Source organism: Jaculus jaculus, chromosome 6, assembly GCF_020740685.1.
Source record: "Jaculus jaculus isolate mJacJac1 chromosome 6, mJacJac1.mat.Y.cur, whole genome shotgun sequence".
In the NCBI taxonomy this organism is placed as follows: Eukaryota; Metazoa; Chordata; class Mammalia; order Rodentia; family Dipodidae; genus Jaculus; species Jaculus jaculus.
This window is the reverse complement of record NC_059107.1, coordinates 89,769,760-89,784,107: the sequence shown is the minus strand read 5'-3', so window position 1 is coordinate 89,784,107 and position 14,348 is coordinate 89,769,760. Positions and strand designations below refer to the sequence as shown.

General features: G+C 44.5%; 1 protein-coding gene across 5 annotated transcripts in view; it reads left to right on the top strand.

Moving 5' to 3' along the window:
- The window catches only part of Rpap3 (RNA polymerase II associated protein 3), a 71,756-nt gene extending 69,608 nt beyond the window's left edge, over positions 1-2,148 (top strand). For all 5 annotated transcript variants that reach the window (XM_045153196.1, XM_045153197.1, XM_045153199.1 and 2 more), the window contains exon 17: positions 1,872-2,148. In XM_045153196.1, coding sequence (XP_045009131.1) covers positions 1,872-1,957 — 86 coding nt within the window. In that variant the 3' untranslated portion in view covers positions 1,958-2,148. The remainder of the gene's footprint in view (positions 1-1,871) is intronic.
- The last annotated feature ends 12,200 nt before the right edge of the window (positions 2,149-14,348 follow it).

The following is a 14,348-nucleotide window of genomic DNA, read 5'->3' as shown; positions in this document are numbered from 1 at the left end:
TACTTCAGCCTCCTAAGTGCTTTGCTTAAAGTTATATACCACCATGCCTGGCTTCTTTTTTTTGCTAAGTCTCTGCCCCAGAATACTGGCATTGCATGTTTTTATTTATAAAACTACCAAACTTACTTTGCTCTTGGGGACTTTGTTTCTTCAGCCTTGAATACCTCCCCACATGTCTTCACCTTCACACTTCGCTCCCTTACATCTTTCAGTTATTACTGCCGTTATCTCCCTGCCTACGGTGACCTCACCTTCAGCTTCTGTCTTCTTACCCTGCTGCCTTTTTCTTCCAATGCAGAGCTGGTATACGCTTTCTGTGTCTGTGTTTATTGCTTCTCTTTTCCTAGAGGGAAGGAAGCTCCCTGAGAGCGAGCTCTATTTGCCTTCTTCCCCAGGCCTCAGTGCCAGTGCTGAGTTTCCTGTCCCTCCAGAAGTTCAAGGTGCTCTCAGAGCCAACAGTGTCTTGATTGGGTCACCACTGTCTGCCTAGTTAAATGTGGGATGCACAGAATCATCCTGGCTTGTCACTTAAGTAGTCAGCAAATGTTTGTTGTTAGCTGTTCTTATTGCCGTTATCATTAATAATGGCTACTAGCTCTCCACTTTAATGTTGAAAGGCATGAAGTGTAACAGTGTTTTCCAGTGTTGAGTGTGGAGTACTCAGTGGTCAGATTTATTATCCCAGCATTTGGGAGAGAGATTAAGGTAGGAAGATGATGAGCCTGATAGGGCCAGCCTGAGCTTCAGAACAAGACCTGTCTCTTAAAAAACACAACCCCCAATGCAACAGCAAGACCCAAAGATGAAGAAAGAATTAGTAGTTATTTTGAAGAATATTATTGGGACTGGAGAAATGGCTTAGTGGTTAAGGCACTTGCTTGCAAAGCCAAAGGGCTAGGTTTGATTCCTCAGGACCCATATAAGCCAGTGCTCAAAGTAGCACATGTGTCTGGAGTTCATTTGCATTGGCGAAGGGCCCTGGCGTTCCTATTCTCTATCTGCCTTTTTCTCTCAAATAAATAAATATTTAAAAATAATTTTTAAAAAAATATTTGTTTATGTATTTGAGAGAAAGAGACAGACAGAAAATGGCAGATTAGAGAGAATGAGCATGGGTGGCAGGGCCTCCTGCTGCTGCAAATGAACTCCAGACACATCCACCACCTGTGCAACTGGCTTTTCTTGGTACTGGGGGATTGGACCCAAACCATCAATATCAAGTTTTAAAGGTTTTGTTCTGCCTTTCCCATCTCCTTTTTTGCAGTGCTGGTGTTCATGTTCAGTCCTAGAGCCTAGAGCATGCAAGTCTTTCCACTGTGCTGAGCTGGCTGCCTCAGCAACAACACAAAGTTAAAAAATGATTAAGCTTGAAAAATAGTTAGCTGAAAAGGAAGTATTAAGTAAATGAAAGTATACTTGTTACACAGGGCAAAAACCTTTTAGGACATACTGAATTAAGATTAATTTGCAGAGCCAGGTGTGGTGGCATACACCTTTAGTTCCAGCACTCAGGAGGCAGAGGTAGGTGGATTGCTGTGAGTTCAAGGCCACTGTGAGACTACATAGTGAATTCCAGGTCAGCCTGGGCTAGAGAGAGACCCTACCTCGAACCCCCACTCCCGCATTAAGAAAAAAAGATTAATTTGCAAAAGGAATGTTGAGGATTTAGGGAATCTTATTCTGCTACAGCAAAATGTTCTGGGAAGAAATAGGAGATTGCGGTACAATTTTTTTTTTATTCTCATAAGATTTTTAAATATATGAATTAGGATTGATAAATATAATTGCTTCATTTGACAGATGAGATTACTCTTGAATTTACATTTTACTTCATGTTTTAAGATGTAAAATAAAATCTTTTTCTTTTTCAGTCATACATGTATTATTCAGTCATTTAGACAAATCAGGATTGAAGGATAATTCTGTTGAAGAGCTCAAGAAAAGATATGGTGGTTAATTCCTGTTTTTACTGAGATTGTTTTTGCCTTTCACGTGTACATTTTTTCCTACTGAAAATAAAGTGTTCTGATTTTTAATAAAATGGAAATATAGAAGACTCATTGGATATAAGTTAATTGATTTAAAAGTGCATTGTGGTTTAACTAGTGAGAAATGTTTCAAATAAACATAAGTTTTTCTGAAAATCAATATGTAAGTAATGAGGTATATTTGTAATGATCAGTATTTTATTTTATAAATAATTTAAAATGTTATATTTAGATAAATTCCTCAGTGTCCTGTAACTGTAATATATATTTCTATTTTCATGAGTTTTTGTATTCAGAAGACAAAGCTGTCTCATTAGCATGTGAATAAAATTATATAGAGAGAATTGAGTAGATGTCAAAGTGTCCCCTTCCCTTTCACCTAGATTAAAGAACCACCTCATCCACAACTGGGGCCAAGCTAGGTTTCTCAACTCCTCTGAAGTTCAAGGTCACCCTTGACTGCATAGAGTTCAAGGCCAGCCTGCACTGTATGAGACTGTTTCCAGTAAGTAATCAATCAGGGACTTCCGATAGTGGACTAGAAGCTGCTTTAGTGTGATCAGGAGAAGTGTCAGGATACGAGAACAATAGACCCCTCTACAGAAAGGAAGAACTTCAGAGATCCACAGAAGGAATGGTAGACAGAACCGAGGGAAATGCAGCACACACAAATACAATCAAGTAAAAAAATTACTAAACATATACTAAAAAAGGGGGAGGAACACCAAGGAAGAGGGTGTTGTAATTACCTTCTCACCGCTGGGACAAAGCACGTGACCAAAAGCAGCTGATGGGAGGAAACTCACAGTCTGGAGGGGAATGGGGACAGATTAGAAAAATATACAACCATATGTATGTGTGAAAATGTCACAATGAAACACATTTTTATATGTTAACCAAAAATTAATTTTAAAAAATGGTAAAAATATTTGGCAAAAAATAGTCTGTGGGAAATTTTGTTTGGTTTTTTGAAGCAGGGTCTTATTCTGGCCCAGGCCGACCTGGAATTAACTATGTAGTCTCAGGGTGGCCTTGAACTCGCAGTGATCCTCCTACCTCTGCCTCCCAAGTGCTGGGATTAAAGGTGTGTATCACTATGCCTGGCTTTAAATATTTTCTCTCTATGTATTTGTCATGGTCTGATTGTCACCTCAAAGTTAAGATATTGAGAACAAATCAGAAAAGTGATGGCATTATGAAGTGTCTTGTGGGTAGTGACTGGGTCATCAGGGTTCAGGATTAGTGCCCTTATACTGAGGCCCCAGAGAGCTGACTGGCCTTCCCTCCATGGGAGGGTAGAGTGAGAAGGCAGGCTGTCACCAATTATCACTTTGCCTTTTCAGTTTCCAGAGCTGGGAGAAATTGTTTATAGGCATTTATGGTATTTTGTAATAGCAACTGGATAATATTAGGATCATTTTAGAATATCTATATCCAAAACAAATATTAAGTCACGACATCAAGGCGTAGAGGTGTGTGTAGGCAGCCCTGCCCTGGTGTTCCTCCTGCACGCAGCTGTGGAGGAGGCTGTGGTTAACACCTGTAGCAGACAGATTCAGATTCACTGAGATGAACTTCCAGAACAGACACAGTTATGGAGGAAGGGATTTACTGAAGCTTACGGATACAGGGGAAGTTCCATAACGGCAGAAGAAGCTAGCCTGCTTTCACAGGCCCAAACACAGAGAGAGAAGTACAAGCCTAGATGTCAAAAGCCACACAGCACAGCACACTTCAGGAATTCCTGCTAGGCACACTTTGCATATCTTTAGATTGAAACCTGAAACCCACCACCACACCTTAAGATCCACCCAGTGATGCTGCCTCTAGTCAGGTGTCTGCAGATGCAAACTACAAACAAACAACTGAATATAATGGGGGCCATCTATTCTATTCAAACCACCACAACACCTCAGGACCCTCAACCGGCTTGGCCTTGTGGGGTCCCTACACCCTCCCTATCCCAGGCTCCAGTGATGTGATTAAGAAGCATATTGAAGAGGAAATGGTCACGCATGGTTGTTCATGCCTTTAATACCAGCACTCAGGAGGCTGAGATGAAAGGATCATGGTGAGTTCAAGGCCAGCCTAGGCTTCTGAGTGAGTTTCAGGTCAGCCTAGGCTAGAGTGATAACCTCAAAAAAAAAACATGTGTTTAAGGGATGGGGAGATTGTTCAGTGGTTAAAGGTACTTGCTTGCAAAGCCTAAAGCCTGGGTTTGATTCCCCAGCACCATGTAAAGCCATGAAGTGGTACGTATGTCTGGAGTTCATTTGAAGTGGCTAGAAGCCCTGGCATACCCATCCTTCCCACTCTTTTCTTGCAAATAAAGAAATAACAAAGGGGAAATGACTTCTTTGCTGGTCTGACTGCTGTGATCACAGCCAGCTAATCAAATGCATGGGAGGCATGTGGTGTGCGGAATCAGTCCTGTGCCTCTGCGGTGACTGGCACTGTGCTTGAGGGAGAAATCACCCGCTTCTGGGAATTATATAGTTAAGAAACTTAGAAGTTGGCTTGGGGACTGAGAAACTAGATGGATGATTAGGGACAGGTTGGGACTCACTCTGGGAGTTCAGCCAAAAACATTATGGTCAGCCAAGGCAGTTAATCACTTGTCAGAGGCAGAAAGACAAATGTTGCATGTTTTCTCTTATACTTGAAGGACTCAGGAACCACAGGAATGCCATGACAGGCTTCAGAGTCACCAGTAGGCCTAAGTTTCTGTTTCCTAGCAAGGTTTAAATAAGAATTTAACTGTTACTGAAAAAGATCACAAATTGATTATGCCACACATTTCTATAGTCATAAGACAAGTTGTCTAAGTTCCTCAAACACACAATCACAATAAAGGTTACCTAATCTGCTTGAACTTCCCTAGCCCCCTGCCCACCAGCTCTGCCCCCAGCATCCTAAGCCTATCAGAAAAATACAAGTGCAGTTACTACTTAAATCTACCAATCATGTAACCATTCCCCTACTTCTTTGTTCAAATCCCTATAAAAAACCTGCCCCCCTGATGCTCAGGGCTCTTGTACGGATCCACTGCATTGGTGAAGTCAAGAGTCTGAGCTTAAGCCTGAAATAAAGCTCCTTGCCTTTGCATACGTGTTTGGTTCTCCTTGGTGGTCACTGGGGGCGCCGAGAACTGGGCATAACATACTAAATCTAGATTTTAATTTGTACATGTACATGCACATACATAGGACATTAAAGTAGAAAGGGACTATGTGATTAGCCAGTCCTGTTCCCCCTTCCCTCTTCAACACAAAAGATCTGCTGGTTACTACTAAACCTTCAATAGACAATCAGTTTAGGACATGTCCAATTATAGGTAGGGACAGCTACAACATACTTAAACTCCCTGAATCCAGCCCTCATTTGAGTTTCCCACTCTCGGGGGCTCCCATCCATGCCAATGTATACTTTCCTGCTTGTCTGATGTTTCTGCTTGTACTGGATCTCTGATCCTGTCTAATAAAGCCTATTACATACACCCACTCATTCTCTCCCACTGCTTTGTGATTGTCTCGCCGTGGCCTGAAGACTGCAATTCTTTGTTGTTTAACAGAGCGGAGCTGCTCCCTCCCATTTTCATGCTCTCTACAAAGAAGCTGGACTGTGAGGGATGCAAGGCTCACGGTGGGGGTGGTGACAGATGACTCTGGAGATGGCCTTCTGGGAACACATGGGGAGGTGGTGTGGAAGAGGTGTGAGGCCTACAAGGATGGGCAGGATCTGGGTGGGTGGAGGAGGGTGACATTGCTCTTACAACTCATCTCTCCTAGCTGCCGTGAGGTACAAGCGGGTGACAAAATGGTGGGATGGCACTTGCTATTGCAGCAGTTTGTGAAGGGCTCATGTACTCACAGACAGCTTGGGGGACACTAGCTGTCCTACAGTGGTCATTTGGTTTGTCTCCTGGAGAATCTTATCTTTTGCAAGAGGACACTTTGGCATTTTGACTTTCTGTTTTCAAAGTACCAAGCTGAGATGGTCGGGGAGAGATTGATTAAGAAAGAAGGCACCCGTGCAGTTGATATGGATAAGACTAAATATTCAGGCCTGTTATATTCCTTCATTGGGTTTATGTCTTCAGGGAGTAAAGGACAAGGACATGCCCGAGTTCTGGGGACTATTTTAATCTGCTGCTTGTGGCTCATTTTACTGTCATTGTCAATCAACCAACCAGTGAACATATTAAAGATGACCCTGGGCTGAGGGCAACTGTTCTTTTTACATACTTCAGGACAACCCATAGGTGGGTGAGGCAGAAAAAGTCAGGAAAAGATGAGGTTAATAAAGATTGGATCAAACCATAAGAAATACTGAAGAGCGTGCAGGAATATTGCTAATAATAAGTGATTCTAAGCTGTGAGAAATTACTGAAATATATGTGTGTTTTCTATCCCCTGGCCAGGTTGCTTTTAGGTCCTGGTCTTGGTACGGCTCCTTCCTACCTCATCATGAGACTCAGCTGCCCAGACAGAGGTGGAGCGGGCATCAGTGCACTGAGTAGCCTTAGCTGCCCTCAGCTGTTGCTACAATGTGAATGCAACCCAACAAAAGCCTTCTAAATTGATTGGATTTTTTTTTTTTTTTTTTGAGGTAGGGTCTCACTCTGGCTCCTGGATCTTTTTTTTAAAAGTAGAATTTCTGGGGCTGGAGAGATGGCTTAGCGGTTAAGTGCTTGCCTGTGAAGCCTAAGGACCCCGGTTCGAGGCTCGGTTCCCCAGGTCCCACGTTAGCCAGATGTACAAGGGGGCGCACGCGTCTGGAGTTCGTTTGCAGAGGCTGGAAGCCCTGGCGCGCCCATTCTCTCTCTCCCTCTATCTGTCTTTCTCTCTGAGTCTGTCGCTCTCAAATAAATAAATAAATAAATAAATAAAAATTAAAAAAAAAAAAGTAGAATTTCTGAGCTGGGCATGGTGGCGCATGCTTTTATTCCCAGCACTAGGGAGGCAGAGGTAGGAGGATCGCTGAGAGTTCGAGGCCACCCTGAAACTACATAGTGAATTCCAGGTCAGCCTGGGCTAGAGTGAGACCCTACCACGAAAAATCAAAAAAAAAGAAGAAGAAAAAAAGTAGAATTGCTGGGGCTGGGGAGATGATGGCTCAGCAGCTAAAGGTACTTGCTTGCACAGGCTTGGGTTTAATTCCCCAGCCACCCACATAAAGTCAGGTGTTTGTTTGTAGGAATAAGAGACCCTGGTATGACACACACACGTGTGTGCGCACACACACACAACTTGTTAAAATAAAACAGATTTAAGGGCTGGGGAGATGGCTTAGCTGTTAAGGCGTTTGCCTGCAAAGCCAAAGGACCTCAGTTCCATTCCCCAGGACCCACGTTAGCCAGATCCACAAGGTGGCACATGTCTCGAGTTCATTTGCAGTGGCTGAAAGCCCTGGGACCCCCATTCTCTTTCCTCCACCCCCCTCTGTCTGTCTGCCTCTCCCTCTTGTTCTCTCAAATAAATAAAGAAAATTTTAAAAACTAGCATTAACAAAAAAAACATCCTGTAGCCAGAATTGCCGAAACAGATGAAGGTTAATGACTGCATCATTGCAGTGACTGTGTCTTAGAGCAGAATTCACAATAACTCTGGAAGTGCACTTGGAGCTTTGTCTCAAAGAATCAGGAACAGAGGATGACATGCTCCAGTCTACATAGTTGTTTTTCTAACCCAGTGTGTCTTGTTTCTTACAACTGTCCAGTGAGATATGTGAATAGTTGCAGTTCATATGAAAACTAAGATTTCGCAAGGTTAAGTTGCTTGTTCATAACAATTCTTGTGACTAATACTGTGTTTGTTTTGTTTTTTTCAAGGTAGAGTCTCACTCTAGCCCAGGTTGACCTGGAATTCACTATGTAGTCTCAGGGTGGCCTTGAACTTGCAGTGATCCTCCCACTCCTGCCTCCCGAGTGCTGGGATTAAAGGCACGTGCCACCATGACAGAACAGTTCACGTGAGTAGTGCTGTAATTCAGAATTCTGTGCTGGCTTCAGACGTCTGCTTCTGCACAGAATACAGTCATGTAGTTTGTCCTGGTCAACTTTTTATTTTGTTTGGGTCTTCTGTATCCTAGGACTTGTCTCAAGTTTGCTATGTAGCCAAGAGTGAGGATCCTCTTGCCGCCACTTCCAGAGGCTAAAGTGCTGGGATTATAGTGCTTATCACTACATCTGGTTTAGGCACTGTTGGGAATCAAACCCTGGGGCCTTGTGCATGCTAGGCAAATACTACCAATTGAGCCGCATTTTCAGCTCCCTTCCCTCCCCTTTAAAAAATACATTTAAACTGGGCATGGTGGCGCATACTTTTAGTCCCAGCACTTGGAAGGCCAAGGTAGAAGGATCACCATGAGTTCAAGGTCATCCTGGAGCTACAGAGTGAGACTCTGCCTTAAAAACAAACAAACAAAAACATTTAAAAATGTTTTTATGTATTTGGAAACAGAGAGAGACAGATAGAGAATGGGTATGCCAGGGCCTCCAGCTGCTGCAAATGAACTCTAGATGCATGTGTCACTCTGTGTATCTGGCTTTACATGAACACTGGGGAACCGAGCCTGGGTCATTGGTCTTTGCAGGCAAGCACCTTAAGTGCTGAGTTATCTCTCCAGCCCATAAATTTATTTTTAAATTTATTTTCAAGCAGAAAAAAAGAAGAGACAGAAAACAGAGCAGAGAATGGCACACCAGAGCCTCTAATCACTGCAAACAAACTCCAGATGCATGCACTACCATATGCATCTAGCTTTAGGTAGGTACTAGGGAATCAAACCTTCATTGTTAAACTTGGAAGGAAAGCACCTTAATTGCTGAGCCATGCATCAAGCCCCTTCCCCTCTTTTTTGAGACAGGGCCTCACTGTAGCCCAGGCTGAACTGTAACTCACTCTATAGCCCAGGTTGGTCTTGAACTCACAGTTATTCTCTGACCTCAGTCTCCCAAGTGCTGGGATGAAGGCATGAGCCACCGCTCCTGGCTTCTGAGGCAACTTTTGGCATCCTCAGCTGCTGAGTGTTCTCTATGGACTGGATGCTAATGCCTTCCTCACATTTCTGTGTTCACATCTGTATGACTTTTCTTATTATTGGCTTCAAATATGTAACCAGAGGTGAGTTAAGAAAGTAAGGGTTTACTTCAGCTTGTGTTTGGACATAACAATCCATCACAGCAGGGAAGGCATGGAGGCAGAGCTTGAGGCAGCTGGTCACGTTCCCTCCTCAGTGAGGAAGCAGAGCTCAGTGGATACTGGTGCTCAGCCAGCTCTTTTCTACAGAGTCCAGGACCCCCTTCCCCTCCCCACCCCAGCCCATGAATGTGGGGTCTTTGCATCTCAACCTAATCAAGATAATCCCTCACAAGCATGCCCGGGCTAGTTTCCTAGGTGATTCTAGGTTCTGTCAAGTTGGCAATTTGTCTAAACTACAGCAAAACCCAAAGGCCCAGTATGATGGGATGTAGAGATGGGGTCTTTGGGAGGTAATTTGGTCTCGAGGACAGAGTTCTTGTGATGAGGTCTGTGTCTATGAGAAGAGACAGGTGAGCACCTCTGTCCTTCCTCTCACCCTTGTGCTCACACTCTGCTCTGAACCACGGGAAAGTGTTAGGAAAGAGCCCTTCACTACCCACCACGTCTCTGGTGTCTTGATCTTGGGCATCTCAGCTTCCAGAACACTAAGAAAGAAACCCTTGTTGCTTAAGCTACCCAGTCTGTTGTTTGAAATGCAAACTTGACAATGACAAATGGGGTCTAGTGTATGTCTGCATATCAGTGGGGTTATGAAATAGGCTTTAAAGAGAAGACTTGCAAAGTGTAGTGCACATAATCTGAAGTTAAATATTTGCAAAATAAATGAATGATGAACGACTGCAAACATTATAGAATGAGAATGAGGTATCCAGATGGAGAGACTTTTCCATTTGGCTTAAAGCCCTCTTCTGAATACTAAAGACCCTTCTCATCACCAGTAGAGATTGTTTTAATTCTCTTTTACAAGATGATGTTTTGAATGCTCCTTCTCTCAATCATCTTTTGAATACCAAGTGAGTGTGGGAAGGAAATTGGCTTCTGGGGCAGAATGTTCTCTTGTTGCTCACTTCAAAGAGGGCCCTGCTCCCCTTTATATGCACCCCACTGTGTGCCAGCCCTGTACTGGGGTCTTTGCATATATTATTTATCTCAGAAAAAGGTGTGGTGGGGGAACAGGTTGTGCTGGGGAGCTAGGGTCAGTCAGAGGCTGGTGATTTTGTCATCCGCGTTCTTCTTTCTAAACTAGCCTGGCAAACAAAATGACCTTCCGGATAAAAGCTATGTGGATGGCAAAGGCAGGCTGATCACAGGCATGCAGATCACAGGCATGCAGTTGATATTACTGCCACCTACTGGTTTGTCAGGAAACAGCAGCACACATGTCTGAATGGAGGCCTAACAAGAAAAATGAATTTTAGTATCTTTAGATACTGGTTGCCCAGTATTGTATGTGTTCTTCCAGCATTTATAGCAAAAAAAAAAAAAAAAAATCTACTATGCATGTGTTGTCCAAGAGGATGCAGCTCCCGGAGGCTCTTTCTATGCCAATCTCCGTGATGGTTGGACTAAGTAGTCAGCAAGCAGGAAGCAATGGTCAGTGTTGATTTGGCTCTTGTGAACAATGGGGTTCACTCTGTCCTGCCACAATAGCCCACACATCTTGGGATCATGGTCAGATAAGGTAGGGAGCCTGGGGATTAGGGTGCAGAGTGCAGAGAGGGAGCACCTCTGAGCTGGCGTTCAGCCCTGGCTGGTTCAGAAGCTCCATCTGCCTGCTTCAAGGAGAGCGCCTTTGCTAGGGTGTCACAGGTGTCTCCAGAGACTTGAAGGGTGTGTGTGAGAGTGTGGGTGTGTGTGTGGTGGGCGTGGGAGGTGAGGGAAGCATTCTTCCTCTAGTACTTTAGTGCATGAGCCCTGAATTTAAAACAAGTAGCAGGCTGAACTTTGCAAAAGAAGAGGTGAGAGGCAGGGGAGATGGCTCAGCCTCAGTGTTTGCCTCACAAGCATGAGGGCCTGAGTTTCATCCCCACGACCCATGTAAATGCTAAGCTAGTCAACACACGCCAGCAATCAAACTCTGGGGAAGCTGAGACAGAGAAATCCCTGGGGCTCACTGGCCAGCTAATCCAGCCCCAGACCAATGAGAGACCAAAAAGAAGCAGGCAGTGTGCCTGGGGATGACACGCAAGGTCCTGACGCTTCCATGTGCACCCTCACACACACAAACAGGCACACACGCCACACAGACACACACATGCAAAAGATGAGATGTCACAGAAATGTGGTTAGAAAGGAGTAGGCAGAAAGGGCTGCCCTTCCTTTGTTGTGTGGGTGTGCCATGGGTAAGCACATGTGCACGGTGGTCAGGCCTCCGAACCACGATCTTCCGTAAGGATCTGTTTCCTCTCTGCTTTCCTTGCCTCTCAGTAACTTGGTGTGACACTTACTTTAGGAGGTCCATTTAAATAAGAAAATATGCTGGATTTGATATTGATTCTCATTGGGATGATTGAATATACATTTCCATAACATCAGAGAAAACCTATAACCATTAAGGTAGATTTTAAATTAGGGTCAAGAAGTCTTTTACAATAACAAAAAAACCAAGTCAAAACTAAGAACTTGTCAGAGTTTTGTGGTCATTGGTTTGATTTCCCAAAAGTACATGTTAAATCCTCTTTTTTTCTAATCTTTATGGCAAGGCTTTTCTGAGTGCTCAATAGCCTTGAATTCTTTTTGATTAGTTCCAGGACTAACCTGTAATTCTGCCCAGCAACAAATGGAGGTGTTTGAGGGACTTATCTGTTCTCTAGCAAAAGCTGGGGTTGACCTTGATTCTCACTTTAACAGCCAGAACAGCCCTGTCTCTAGAGTCTGGAAGTGGTAGAAGCCATGCTCAGCTCTGGCCCTGGATGAGACAGACATCTTGAGGTGCCAGAGGGTGCCTTGTCAAATACATGTCGCACCTGCTTGCTAGAGAGCCTGCAAAGCCTATCTTAGCCTTATTGGAAACACTAACCGTTGTTAGTGGGGGGGGGGGGAGCTTTTCTAGGTAGGATCTCACTCTAGCCCAGACTGACCTGGAATTCACTTTGTAGTCTTAGGGTGGCCTTGAACTCATGGTGATGCTCCTACCTCTGCCTTCTGAGTGCTGGGATTAAAGGCGTGTGCCACCACACTTGGTTCACAAACGGTTTTAAGTTGGTTAACCACTGCCATCATTTGAAAGTTGCACTAGGGCTGGAGAGATGGCTCAGGGTTGAGGTGCTTGCCTGAAAGTGGCACCATATTAGCTAATTGTCCCTTAGCATACATGATCTATCTGATTAAAAAACAAAACAAAACAAAAAAACTTATCACCCTCATGCTCTGGTGAGAAGGGTCCTGCTCAAGTCTAAAGACAGACCTCAGGAGGCCAAAGCCTAGGAGAGTTTAAGTGATTTAGCCAGGGAGATGGAGAGGTGATTTGGAAGGAAGAAGACATGCCTTTCTCCCCTCTGTAGGCTCAGAGTTTCGCCCTAGAGGAGGCTGAGGCGTCAGGCTCATGACTATGACATGTTAATTTATCGTTTCCTGGCTGGGCTTCCCAGGGCTAATCCAGTGCCAGTGCTCATGACTTAGCTCTGGCTGTGTCACCTCAGTCATAACTCAGCTGAGCTTTGAGGAGGGTGACCTTCAGTAGGGGGTAGGCTATAAGGCAGTCCTTTTCTGCCTTCAGCCCCACTGCAAACTCACTATCAAGGCCACCAGAATCCCCAACGTGCAGGAAAGGCAGAAACAAAATCCAGTGAGAAGAATCACTTCCAATTAACTTATACAAATATCTCAGCATCACTAGAGGCTCTGGTGTGAAGGGTCTTCTATCTGTTCCCTTGATCCTTTCTCAAGTCTCTAGAAGACACTAGACTTTTGATGGGTTCCAGTAACGCTTCCCCCACACTATACCCACAAACTGGTTCTGGTCATTCCTTGTCAGCTGGCCTTGATGGTGGCAGGTTTTCCCAGTCTCCCAATTGTACTCAAACTGTGACCTCTTCCCTAGGCCACTGCTCCTCACAGACCAGCTTAGCCCTAGGCTTGGGCACAAATCTCCCAACCCAACCCCATCATGGTGACCCAGAAGGCATTATTGGGCAGAGTTCACTGACATTTTATTGAACCATTGGAAATCTCATTCAGGCATTATGGGACAGAAGAGGACAGCAGAGCCAGGCAGCCTTGCTCCTGGAGCCAACAGGCTGCTGCTCCACACAGATTCCCTGTCTCAGGGCCAGGTTCCTCCTCTACCAGCTGGTTCAAGGCAGGTGAAGTGAACTCTGTTTCCTTCTCTTCCTAGAATGGTCTGTGCAGAGCGGAGGGCCAGCCTGCTCTCTACGGCCAACAGGCATCTGGCCTGGCTCCTGGCTTTCCAGCAGTCACAGGGAGATAGGTAGGCACTTGCCTTAGGTCTGCTTGGCCAAGCATATTGTGCGTTCCCAGGACAACGGGAGAATCTTTCCAAAGGGGAAATGAAAATTTCTAAGAAATTTTAGAAAATGCTTCTGATTCCTTCAGGCTTCTGCTTTGCTTTGTTTCACGCATGACTGGCACAATGGCGTAAGAGAGTTCATCCGCCTTTTGTACTCATTCCATCACTTTCTGTCCATCTCAGAAAGCGTGGTTTGGTGAGGGCAGAGGGGCGGGGGTGCTGGGAAGACAGCTTAGTGGAGAAGGCTCTTGCACTGCAAGCCTGCTTGTCATTGCTCAGATCGCTAGCATCCACATAAAGCCTGACCTAACAGTGGAGCATACAGTCTGTAATTCCAACGTGCCTATGGCAATGAGAGGTAGAGTCAGGCGAGTCCCAAAGCTCGTGGTCCAGCTAGCCTGGCTTCCCCAATGGCCAAGACAAGAGAGACCTGTCTTACAACAAGGTGGTAGAAGGTCAGGAACAGTACCCTGGGGTTATTCCTATCCACCCTCCCATATACACATACCCTGTAATAAACTAAAAAAACAAACCAAACCAAAAAAATAATAATAAAATAAAAGCCTGGCTTGGATAATCATGATGTGTAGTCTCCCAAGCAAATTTCAGCTCCTACAATCTGAAATGTTAGTCAAGTGGCATTGATGTTTGCCATATCATTTTTACCACTTGATTTGTCATTGTATGTGATAGGGCAAGGCTCTAGGACGAAGTTTTCTCTAATCAACCACATGACAACATTAACCATTACCAGAGAGTTTTGATCCAAGTCTGCAAGATTATGTTAACAAGTCAGTTTAAACTCTAGATGACTTGAGTTCAGAACTAAGGTTTTTAATCACTATAGTG